This window comes from Lagenorhynchus albirostris, chromosome 12 (genome assembly GCF_949774975.1).
Source record: "Lagenorhynchus albirostris chromosome 12, mLagAlb1.1, whole genome shotgun sequence".
Lineage (NCBI taxonomy): Eukaryota > Metazoa > Chordata > Mammalia > Artiodactyla > Delphinidae > Lagenorhynchus > Lagenorhynchus albirostris.
Window position 1 is genome coordinate 7,334,196 of NC_083106.1, and position 12,660 is coordinate 7,346,855.

The 12,660-nt window shown below is 39.7% G+C and overlaps 1 protein-coding gene across 6 annotated transcripts in view; it reads left to right on the forward strand.

Moving 5' to 3' along the window:
- The window catches only part of PLG (plasminogen), a 45,127-nt gene that overhangs the window by 11,874 nt on the left and 20,593 nt on the right, over positions 1–12,660 (forward strand). For 5 of the 6 annotated variants that reach the window (XM_060167488.1, XM_060167484.1, XM_060167485.1 and 2 more), the window contains exons 5-10: positions 505–644; positions 1,911–2,031; positions 3,806–3,924; positions 5,300–5,462; positions 6,145–6,290; positions 9,742–9,901. In XM_060167488.1, coding sequence (XP_060023471.1) covers positions 505–644; positions 1,911–2,031; positions 3,806–3,924; positions 5,300–5,462; positions 6,145–6,290; positions 9,742–9,901 — 849 coding nt within the window. Of the gene's footprint in view, positions 1–504; positions 645–1,910; positions 2,032–3,805; positions 3,925–5,299; positions 5,463–6,144; positions 6,291–7,995; positions 8,002–9,741; positions 9,902–12,660 lie in introns of all 6 variants that reach the window. The other variant, XM_060167486.1, reaches the window with a different exon arrangement.

Consider the following 12,660-nt stretch of genomic DNA (forward strand, 5'->3'; position numbering starts at 1 on the left):
TGTGCCTCAGTTTTCTCATCTGTAAAATGGGGATAATAACACCTTCCTGAGAGGGATTTTTATTAAGACTACATTAGAGAATGCATAGAGAAATTTTAGTGTAATACCTCGTGCAGAGTTCACACAGATAAAAGGGTGTTAACTTCTATTACTTTTACAGAGAGAAGGGCAACTGACAAAAGCAGGTGTTAGGAATGCATCGTGAATTTGGCAGGCTTTTGAGGGCTTTGTATTTCTACTGTGCATAAAGACACTTTGGCTCTACTTCCAGGACTTGGCTGTCCACATAGTAATAATAGTAATATTAGCTACTCTACTGAAGCAGGCTATCAGCAGAGATACTGAGAACTGGGTGACACGAACGCTCTAGCACATAGCCGAAATGCATTTGGATGACACCACCTCGAATCACAGACGGGAAAGAGAGGGTGTCTTATCCTGCCTTGCTGATGACATGCTGATCTTAAAAATATAGTCAAAGTGGTTCTTTTTCATCCTCCACAGCTTTTCACCTGAAAAGTATCCTTTAGCGGGATTGGATGAGAACTACTGCAGGAACCCAGACAATGATAAGAAGGGACCTTGGTGTTACACCACAGATCCAGGCACAAGATATGACTACTGCGACATTCCTCAATGTGAAGGTCAGGGATGGCTCTAGAAAATGCTTTCCTATCTGCCCTTCGTCTGTGGAGTAATTTGCTGTAAATCAATGTTCTACAGGGATATTAATAATCAATCAGTGCTGTGTTTGACAGAATCAAGTAACACATGACCTCTTGGAAAGGCCCAATTTTGCACATTTTCCGTGATTGATCTAAATTATTTTTATTAAAATGTACTTCAACAGGGACTAATATAAAACTAGATATAAACTCTAGATGCAAACTTCTTATGCTTAAAGCTCTGACACAGTATAAAGCCAAAAACATATTTGCAATTAAATCATTAAAATAAAACCACAAAATCAATACAATTCAAATACACAATATTACTTTAACATGGTAGACTTTGTTGTTTCATTGAAACCAAGCAATGAACCAGTTTTTAAGTCAGGATTCTATCGTTTTAATGGACCAATCAATTTAATAGTGCACCTCAAAAGTCAATGCTAAAGATTTAAAACACCCTATTGAAAAATCTTCGTTTCACATTTCCTGCTCTATTTATTGGTGCAATGGGGGAATGAACAAGGGTGACCATGTGTAACCACATGGATAGTGTATGTACCACGTGAAGCCTCACTTCCCCATCACTTTTTCTATTCCAACCATGGGGATCCTTTACCTGTACACTCTGTTATGCGGTCATTTGGCCCTTCACTGACATGAGAGCATCATTTTTGCATCAAGTCTGCTTCTGTTTTCCTTATTACCCCATTGTTCCCACGTGAGGTCATGAACACGAGCAGGAACCCTAGCACTAAAATCCTGAGAGGGTGCTGGCTTATTTGGCAGTTATCCACACGACCAGAATAATTTCATAGAAATTTTTAAAGACCGCTATTGGAATGGGGACCCCAAATATCAAAAAATTCTAGTAGAGAACTTACGGACTCCTGAGATTATGTTCAACCGCTCCCCCACCCCCTTCCCACCCACCAAGGACCACACATCCCACTTTGAAGACATGGCATCATGGAGTTTCTGGATTTGGTCAAGACTGTAATAGTTGAGAAGGTATTAACCAAAATATACTAATTTTCCCATTTGAAAAAGAGAATGACGTTATAGATTGTATTAGAAAGTTAAGCCTTTATTGCCAGTTTTGTTGCCAAGTGATTGTGGGAAAAGTACCTCGAACAAGCGGCAAAGGTATTAGACATTTCTAGTGGAATTCTAGTTTTTACTCCGTTTCGCTTCATCCATTTCAGTTTCTTTCTTCCTTTCCTTCTTGTCCGTTCTGCCCAGATGAATGTATGCATTGCAGTGGAGAACATTACGAGGGCAAAATTTCCAAGACCGTGTCTGGACTTGATTGCCAGGCGTGGGACTCTCAGAGCCCCCATGCTCATGGATACATTCCTGCCAAGTAAGTCTCACCGGGGGTGGAATTAGATGTTTATGACTCTGCAGCGTTATGGGTAATTTAATGTTATTTAGGTATTTTAGCATTCCTCAAAAAGTGAACATACCTGATGTTTTTGAATTTCAAAGTTTGAATCTTCCCACATGACTGCAAATGAAGGATACATTCTTACTACTAGAAATGTGGTCCATGGTAGAGTGATATCATCTGAGAGTTTGTTAGAAATGCAGAATCTCAGACCCGCTGAATCTGAATTTGCCTTATAACCAGATTCCCGGCTAATTCGTAGGTGCATTAAAATTTAAGAGGGGCTTCCCTGGTAGCGCAGTGGTTGAGGGTCCGCCTGCCGATGCAGGGGACGCGGGCTCGTGCCCCGGTCCGGGAAGATCCCACATGCCGCGGAGCGGCTGGGCCCGTGAGCCATGGCCGCTGAGCCTGCGCGTCCAGAGCCTGTGCTCCGCAACGGGAGAGGCCACGACAGTGAGAGGCCCGCGTACCGCAAAAAAAAAAAAATTTAAGAAAAACAGATACATCTCACTTGTGTATTTTCCAAATATTTCCCTCTTCTCTTTCTTCCTTTCCTTTTCCTTCATAGTGATGAGATTCAAGGCTTCCTAGCCTATGATCTGTGGATGGGCTTTAGGGCTTTGTGAACCCCTCAACATTTTATGTGTATTTATATCAGTACATTTTTCTGGGGTTGAGGATTCCTAACTTTCACTAGCTTCTCAAAGGGGATCATGAATCTATAATAGAAATAAGAGTCTCTGATCTAGAAAGTAATGATTAGTTCTACAGTACAATGGTCTACATCTTCTAATTAATTGTACTTAATTGTACACATTAATTGTACTTAAAACACCTCCCTCTCTGTAGCTGCTTCGGTCTTTCTCTTCTTTCTAGGACTACTATAGGATTATAACGGGGCTTATAAAAACTTATAGGCAAAGAGACTAAGTCACATATTTCAGTGTAGAAAACAGCTCCACTGAATTTCTGTACCTTCTATTCCAAATAGCTATCTTAAAACACAGCTGTTTGCATTTTCCTTTCCCTATTGTATTCCAAAGAAGAAATACAGTAAAGCCTCAAGGCTCAGAATTGGGTAAATTTACTTTCAGGAAAGCAATCCTGCAAGAGGATTGCTTAAGCCACTGCTGGTTGCTCTGTCCATCCTGACTAAGCACTTGCGGTCTCAGGAAGGGACGTGAAATGAGCCCAGAGGGGCACGAGGCGTGGCGTGCATCTCGCAGCCTCAGTCACTGGGTCCCTGTGGTTGAGGGGACTCTCTGGCCTGCACACGGGAGCATAGCTTATCCGCCTCAGTTTCTATAAGCTTGAAGGCTAGCAGGACCAGAACTGGGTAGATCAGGAGGACAATTCCCTTAAACTATGAAGACACCAACTCCTCAGCTGTACTGTTTACTAGATGACTATCTCTAGCCAGTAAGTACTTTGTGTTTTAAAAATTGCTATTATTTGCAGCTGAATAATTGGAGTTGGCTTACATCGGTTTTACAGACGGCCAAAATGATAAAGTTGATCCCATTCTATGACTTTTGCACATGTAAACTGTTAGAAAAACAATCCTTAGAATACTCGGCTAATCTTTCTTATGAGATTGTCATCACATTGAGGATAACCTTCACCCAGTCACCTCCTTGGCTGCCTCGCTGTGCCTAGCACACAGCAGGTGCTCAATATTTGCTCATTTGAAATGATTCTCATCCGTGGATGTAAATGTTCAGTGCTGTTAAAATCTTTCTTGCACGTTCAGATTTCCAAACAAGAATCTGAAGATGAATTACTGTCGTAACCCTGATGGGGAGCCCCGCCCATGGTGTTTCACCACCGATCCCAGCAAACGCTGGGAATTCTGTGACATCCCGAGATGTAGTAAGTATGCTCATACCCAGTCCTCAGGGATCTTCACCTGTCCCTCTCTTGGTAACAAGAGTGCCATGCCTGAAAATTGCCCTATAAATTCCGTGGGATGTGATTACTCTTTTAGAACAATTTATTGGTTACTATAGGTAATTGATCAGAGTATCTAGTTACTATGGGGTTTTTTTGGTCTCGTAACATAGACTTCTGCCTTTTTTGAGTACAGATGAATGTAGGCTTTTGGGAGCCATCTCTGACCCTTATGGTTCTCTAGCGCTAAAGGCAAATCAGACCCATGCCTTCTGGTACATGGATTTCATTATCAACCAGAGTTCTTTTTAATTGTAAGCAAAGAGGTGTCTCTGGATGTCCAGTTTTTCAGTATGTTCAGCTTGGGAGGGAGCAAGAGGAGAAGAGAGGTCGGGAGAGAAGATGAAATGGTAGACCTCGCAGGAATGAGTTGGAGAAAACAATTTTATAATATTTTCCTTCTATGAGAATTTGAAGCAAGGCACTGAACAAGGGCACCTGAGACCGTTAAGAAGGACTTAGCAGGCCGTGAGGGCCGGCTTCCTGTTCTTCGCTCTGAAGGTCACCCTTCGGGACGCTGAGGTGCCTCGGTACCCTCCTTCCTGACGAGCAGCAGTTTCTCTTTCTGTCATCTTCTTTTTTTTCTTGAGACTTTTTTTTTAATTGAAGTATAGTTGATTTACAATATTGTGTTAGTTTTGGGTGTACAGCAAAATGATTTGGTTATAGATATATATATATACATATATGTATATTCTTTTTCACCCGATTCTTTTCCATCATAGTTTATTACAAGATATTGAATATAGTTCCATGTGCTATACAGTAAATTTTTATTTACCTGTTTTATATATGGCAGTGTGTCTTAAGAATTTCTTGACTTCTCACTGCATACCCTTTTCCTTGGAGACACTATTTTCTTTCTTCCCATGGACTCTGTTGTTTGGCTTTGCGGAATATTGGGGGTCATCCAGTTATGTTTACTTAATGAATATTTTTCATAAAGGAAGTTGGATTGTTGGTACACATGCAGATTTGGGGTGGGATGTGACACAGGTTGATCCTTACCTTGTGTGATGAGCTGAGAATATAGAGAAAACAGAATATAGAAAGCAGCATCTATTCCAAGGGTCTTGTCCCTGGAGGAGTTCCTCATGAGATGGTCTTGGAAACATCGATTCTACCACATCAACTTCTTCTGAAAAATGATAAAAAATTTTCACATGCCAACATCTGGGAGGATGAGTGGAAAAGAAGACAGGCTGACGCTCCCTGCATCCATCCATTCCCCCATAATATCCATCTGTGAATCCTTTGCTTAAAAAACATTCATTGTCATGTATTTTTCCCATTTAAGCAACACCGCCACCATCTTCTGGGCCAACATATCAGTGTCTGAAGGGAAGAGGTGAAAACTATAGAGGGACAGTGGCTGTCACCGTATCTGGGCACACCTGTCAACGCTGGGGTGAGCAGACACCCCACAAGCACAACAGGACCCCAGAAAACTTTCCCTGCAGGTAAGTCTGCTCCGGTCTCTTCCTGGGCAGCTGGATGGAAAGTGAAATCCCATTGACTTTGCCTTGGAGTCAGTGACAATAGAAACCTAGGCCTACAGCATTTGGGAATGAAAACTGTCCAAGTCACATGCAAGGGAAGTGAAATTTAGCGCTGATTCTCCTAGAACACTGGTTCTCAAAATGTGGTTTCCCAGGCCAGCGGCAGCAGCATTATCAGGAAATTTGTTAGAAACGCAAATTCTCGGACCCTATCATAGATCTACTAAATCAGTAACCTCGGAGTGGGTTTCAGCAACATTTTGACGTTTGTACTAAACGTACAGTAAGGCTTGAGAACATTTAAATTCCAGCGCTATGCTATACGCTTTTGGAGGCAAAGCAGTGTAGAAAATACCCATTGTGTTTCCAGCATAGAGCACAGTGCCCAAAGCCGTGGGAAAAGACCTATTTTGCTCCATTAGACATAGCCCAGGAATATATCTCAATCATTCACCCAAGAGAAGCATCTGTGCCATAATTCTCTGGAATCCTGCTCTGCTTAAGTTCCCACCCATTATCCAGTTTGTATAATTCTAGAGAATTAGCTGGATACATAGCCAGCATCACTATTAACAAGCATGTGTGCCCTTTGTTATATCTTTAGCCTTTTTGGAAAACAAACTCACAGTCGCTTCTTTTTCAGAAATTTGGAAGAAAACTATTGTCGTAACCCTGATGGAGAAACAGGTCCATGGTGCTATACAACCAACAGTGAAGTGAGGTGGGAATACTGCACGATACCATCCTGTGAGCCCTCTCCATTATCCACGGAACATTTGGATGCCCCAGGTAAGCAAGGGCAATGAGAGCTTCCTGAGAGCTCCAATGCACTCTGTATTTTTCTACTCCAGGAGTAGCACAATACGCAGTAGCTCTGTTTACGGTTTCATTGTGTTGTAGTCAGAGAACACGCCTTATGATTTCATTTATTTTCAATGTGTTGAGGCTTGTTTTGTGGTTCAGAATGAGTTCCTCTTGGTGACTGTTTCACATGCAGAATCTGGCTTCTGCTATTGTTGGGTAGAGTGTTCTACAAAAGCCAATTAGGTCAAGTTGGTTAGTACTGTGTAGCTCTTCTGAATCCTTACTAATTTTCTGTCTCCTGTTCTATTGCTTACCGAGAAATGCATGGTGGCGTTTCCAGCTTCAGCTGTTCGTTTCAGTTTTGTGTTTGCTTTATATATTCTGGAGCTCTTTGTCAGACACAGACACACTTAGGATTGTTGTCTTTTTGAAGAAATGACCCCTTTATCATTATGTAATATCTCTCCTTATCTCTAGAAATAGTCCTTGTTCTAAAGTCTACTTTTGCTGAAATGAATACAGCCATAAGAGCTCTATTTTTACTAGCATTTGGATGATATATCTTTTTTTTTTTTTTTTTTTTTTTTTGCGGTACGCGGGCCTCTCACTGCTGTGGCCTCTCCCGTTGCGGAGCACAGGCTCCAGACGCGCAGGCTCAGCAGCCATGGCTCATGGGCCCAGCTGCTCCGTGGCATGTGGGATCTTCCTGGACCGGGGCACGAACCCACGTCCCCTGAATCGGCAGGTGGACTCTCAACCACTGCGCCACCAGGGAAGCCCGATATAACTTTTTTTTTCCTCAGTCTTTTAATTGAGATGTTTAGACTGTTTGCATTTAATGTAATTGTTAACCTGGTTGGATTTAAATCTACCATCAAATTAGTTATTTCTACTTGTCCTATGTGAATTTTGTTCCTTTTTTCATCTTTCTCTGCCTTTGCATTAATTGAGTATTTTGTATTGCCTCATTACCACTGATTTTAGTATTTTTTAATGTTTACAATATACATCATTAACTTATCATATTCCACCTACGAATAATATTATTTTACTTGATGTATAATGTAAGAACCTTACAACATTGTACTATTTCCTCCCTCCCGAAATATTGTGCTATTGTTCTCAAAGAGTTTACTTCTATTATGTTAGAAATATCACAATAAATTGATACTATTTTTGCCCTGAACAGTCATGTTTTAAAGCAATTATAAATTTAAAAAATCTTTTATATTTACTTTCATTTCTTTATTTCTACCATTTCTGCTGTGCTTCGTTTCTTTTTGTTTCCATCTGATGTCGGGTTCTTCCGGTAAAAAACTTATCCTTTACCATTTCTTGTAATACAAGTCTGTTGATGATGAAGTCTTTCAGCATTTGTACGTCAGAAAGAGTCTTTATATTGCCTTCAACTTAAAAAAATAATTTTTGTTGGGTATAGAATTCTGGGTGGACAATTGTTTTCCCCTTTTACCACTTTCAAAATGTTACTCTATTATCTTCTGTTCTGAGTAGTTTCTGATGGAAATCTTATCTGTGTTCCTCTGTATCTAATATTTCTTTTTTCTCTGGTTGCCTTTAAGACTTTCTCTCATCTTCAGTTTTCAGCAGTTGATTACGGTGTATCTAAGTCAGTCTGTTTGTTTTTTTACTTATTTATTTATGGTATTTATCCTGCTTGAAGTTCTCTGAGCTTCTGGTGTTTGCTGATTGTTGGTTTTCATTAGTTTTGTAAAATTCTCAGCCATTACTGCTCAAATATTTCTTTTCCCTGCTCTCTCTCTCTCTCTCTCTGTTTTCCTGTTTGGGACTTCAATCACCCAAATATTAGACCATTTCATATTGCCTCATACCTCTTATATGCTTGTTCTACTTTTTTCCCCCACTGTTTTTTTCTCTTTCTCTTTGTATGTCAGTTTAATATTTATCAATCTATTTTCAAGTTCACTGATTCTTTCCTCAGTTGTGTTTAATCTATTGATCAGTCCATTGAAGGAATTTTTCATCTCTGATAACATGGTTTTTATTTCTAGTGTTTGCATTTTCTTCTTTTTTTTTTTTTTAAAAAGAGTTTCCACCTCTGCTGAAATTCTTCACCTATCCATGCATATTGTAGTATGGTACTACAAGATCCTTCAACATATTAATCACAGTTACCTTATAATCTCAATCAGATAGTCTCCACACCTCTGTCTGGCTCTGAGTCATCACTGAGTCTGGCACTGTTGATTGTTTATCACTCAACAGTGGCTTAATTTTTCCTTTTTTTTTGGTGTGTCTTGTAATTTTTAATCAAATGCTGGATATATATGTAGAGGAACAATAACTCTTGAAGCAAATATTATTTACACTTTGAAATGGGCACCCTTCTTCTTTGATCAGTATGTTATGTGGATAATTGAATTGATACAATTAACAGATAAAAGGAATTTGAGTTTCCTTGTTGCTGCTTTTACCTTAAGTGAACCACAGGTTTCAAATCCCTGCAGTGATGGGGTGCAATCACTTTGTGCTTAGAGTAGGGTCTGGGGTGCTGAAGAGTCTTCTCAGTATTCCTAATCCCTTCTCAATTGTTAGCAATCACTGCATGCCTGCACCACAGACGTGGGTCATGCCACACTTCTAACCTGACCCTTGTGATAGACTACTGTTTCTTGTTACTCACTGCTAAGATTTTGGTAGAGGTAGACGTTCTCTATCTTCCTGGTTTACCCTCAGCCTTAGATAGACTCTGTGCACCTGGGCTTTGAAGGTAACGTTTTTCAGTATTCTTGCCCCTTCTTCCCATGGAGCTAAACTCTAACTTGTATGTGGGGTGAGTCTTGGGTGGAAGAGTAGCAGACTTCTGTTTTGTGTTGGTGAAGTATCCTGGCACAAGAGAATTTTCTGCCCCTCCTCCAGGGTAATCAGATTTTCGTCCTACACCTCCCCGAGAGGCAGTGGATCTTTGCCTTGGTCCTGGGTGCAGGACCATTTCCTGCCCCACTCCCCAGCAGCTTGAGGTTTTGGCTTTGTATAAGCAAAGAGTCTTGGGGAATGCACAAGGTTTTCATGTCTTCCTCACTGTCACCCTGTCATCACCGGCAGCCTACACCAATGAATGTGTCTCTTTCTGGAGACCTGCCCAGTTGTTCTCATGATCTCCCAATGGAGATCCATAGAAGAGAGCCTGCACACAAGTGCAATGTCCAGTTATAAGCACTCTGCCCTGCTTATTTTTTTCTGAGTTTTAAATTAAATATTTACCGAAAAGTTAGGTCCTTAAAGTTTTAGAATGTTATGGATCTATTGTTTTCTTTGCATATCCATCTGCCTGCCAATATGTAAAAAGAGAAGAGTGTTAATTCCCAGAGATGACTATTCTGTTTGTTTAATAAATTATTTCACATATTTCTCTGTTCTAGTCATTATTTACTGATTTCTTCTATTTCAATTTCAGCACCACCTGAACAAACTCCTGTAGCCCAGGACTGCTACCAGGGTAATGGGCAGAGTTATCGAGGGACATCATCCACTACTATCACAGGAAGGAAATGTCAATCTTGGTCATCAATGTTTCCACACCGGCACCAGAAGACCCCAGGAAACTACCCAAATGCGTACGTCTTTGATTTTTAACCATTAGAGGAGCAACAGCCAACTTAAATTCCTGTTAAAAGGGCCATGCTTTAAACAAATGTCTTAGGACCAAATATCCTTTGGCTCCAGACTATGAGACAAAATATCTCAGGCAGCTTTTGCTTTTGAGCAAAATTTCTGAAAGAAGAGAAGCTAGAGGCTGGCTATCTTTCCTGAGTAGTTTTGCAGAAGCAGGGTGGGAGATATAGAGAGGCTGAGGTCATAGTAGTAAAAAGCTGAGAAGAACAAATGATCAAGAGCTTAGAAATAGCATCATTCCACAGCACCTGCTAAAGATCAGTGTCGTCTTTCAACTATGGAATTTTATCATTTCATCCTCCAACTCCTGAAGGGGTTTTGTGTTTGTCATTGAGTAATAAATATAAATACTTATCACCACCGGGTGATAAATATAAGTATTTTTCACCTGACCTGTATAGATACATTGGGTCCTGAGCACTCGTGGTCTAAAGGGATACGAGTTACCAGAACATTAGGAGCAAAAGCAAGAAGGCAGATTAGAGTCAGAAAGTATACAGATACTGAGAGGCAAAATGGACATACAGATGGACGAAAGCTAGGTCTGGTCAGACCAGATTTTCTGCGATAAATGGCTGTAAAACATACGGAAAAACTGTTTTCACATGATGGACAACAGGCAGCACAGGACAAACTTTTCAGAAAAGAAAATAAATTAGAATAAATGTACAAGTACACTGGTTTTCTTCCTGGAGATACTTCCTGGACTGCAGTTAAAGGAGGTGGAACCAAAGCAGACCACAACAGTCTTGCTAAACTGAGGACACAGAGATTGGAGTTGGGGATTAGTGAGGCAGCTTGGATTTAGTAGGCTGGGTAATCATGAGGAAGGATCCGTGCAGAGAAGGAGCTCCAGAAATATGTATAGAGTTCTCCTGAAGTCTCTGGCTGAATATAAAACTGCAAACGCACAGGGAGAGATTCCACAATGTTAGTGGGACGAAGAACAACTACCAGGGAACAGGGAGATAAACGGAGATTATAGAACTCACACAGCACTAGGAGATTCTGTGTTTGCAGAGTTGAGATTCTACTAGCCAGAGAGGAGAGACTTCATGGGACACCTTGGGCATTCAGTAAGGTATCCAGAAAAGTCACACTTTAGGGGTAGGATTAGTGTATTCCTGGAATAAAGGTTACTCTAGAAAAACACCCTAGCAAAGCTTTAAAGCAATCCTAAAATGAACGTAATGATCTCCAAGTAAATTAACTGTCTTCCAGAAGAAAAGTCAACACTCTTGAGAGGAAAATAACAAAATCAAGCCACTCAGTAATGTGGTATCTACAACGTCTGGCAGAAATTTAAAAATTACTAGACATGCAAAGATCTTTAAATGTGATCCATAATGAGTAGAAAAATCAGTCAATACAGACTCAGAAATGATAGAAATGATGGAATTGGCAGACAAAAAATTCTGAAAGATATTATAATTGTGTTTAAGGATTTAAAGAAAAATAAGAACATGAAAGAATCAAATGGATAAGCTAAAGAGAAAGGAAACTGTAAAAGACGCAAATGGAAAAGACAGAACTAAATATATATATATTTAAGAACTAAATATATATATTTAAATATATATCTTAAATGAAAAATTCACTGGATGTCTTTACCATCAGGTAGACAATACAGAAGACATTACTGTTACAATGACATGACATGACATGACATGACATGACATTACAGTAGACATTACTGTTCTAATTTTCTTACAGTATGCATGATGCTGTATCATACTAATACACGTTTGAATGTGGTAAGTTAGAGAGGGATATTGTAAATCCTAGAGTAACCACTGAAAATGAAAACTCAGAGGAATAGATAATAATAAGGATATTCAATTAATCCAAAAGGAAGAAGAAAAGGAGAGAAAAAGAGTAAAGAAGGCATGGTAGAACAGAACATAAATAGAATGATGTTAGACTTAAACCCAGCCCTATCAATAAGTATATTAAATATAAAAAGGATAAAACAATGCAATTAGAAGGCAGAGATTGTCAAGTTGAATAAAACCAAAGCCCAGTTATGGTCTCTTTACAATACATGGTCTTTAAATATAAAGACATAAATAAGTTAAAAATCAAAATATGGAAAATTAATACCATAAAAACACTACCATATGACCCAGCAATCCCACTACTGGGCATATACCCTGAGAAAACCATAATTCAAAAAGAGTCATGTACCAAAATGTTCATTGCAGCTCTATTTACAATAGCCAGGAGATAGAAGCAACCTAAGTGTCCATCATCGGATGAATGGATAAAGAAGATGTGTCACATATATACAATGGAATATTACTCAGCCGTAAAAAGAAATGAAATTGAGTTATTTGTAGTGAGGTGGATGGAGCTAGAGTCTGTCATACAGAGTGAAGTAAGTCAGAAAGAGAAAAACAAATACCGTATGCTAACACATGACAAAGTGAGAGAGTGGCATGGACATATATACACTACCAAATGTAAAATAGATAGCTAGTGGGAAGCAGCCGCATAGCACAGGGAGATCAGCTCGGTGCTTTGTGACCACCTAGAGGCGGGGGATAGGGAGGGTGGGAGGGAGGGAGACGCAAGAGGGAAGAGATATGGGAACATATGTATATGTATAACTGATTCACTTTGTTATAAAGCAGAAACTAACATATCATTGTAAAGCAATTATACTCCAATAAAGATGTAAAAAAAAACCACTAATCAAAAGAAA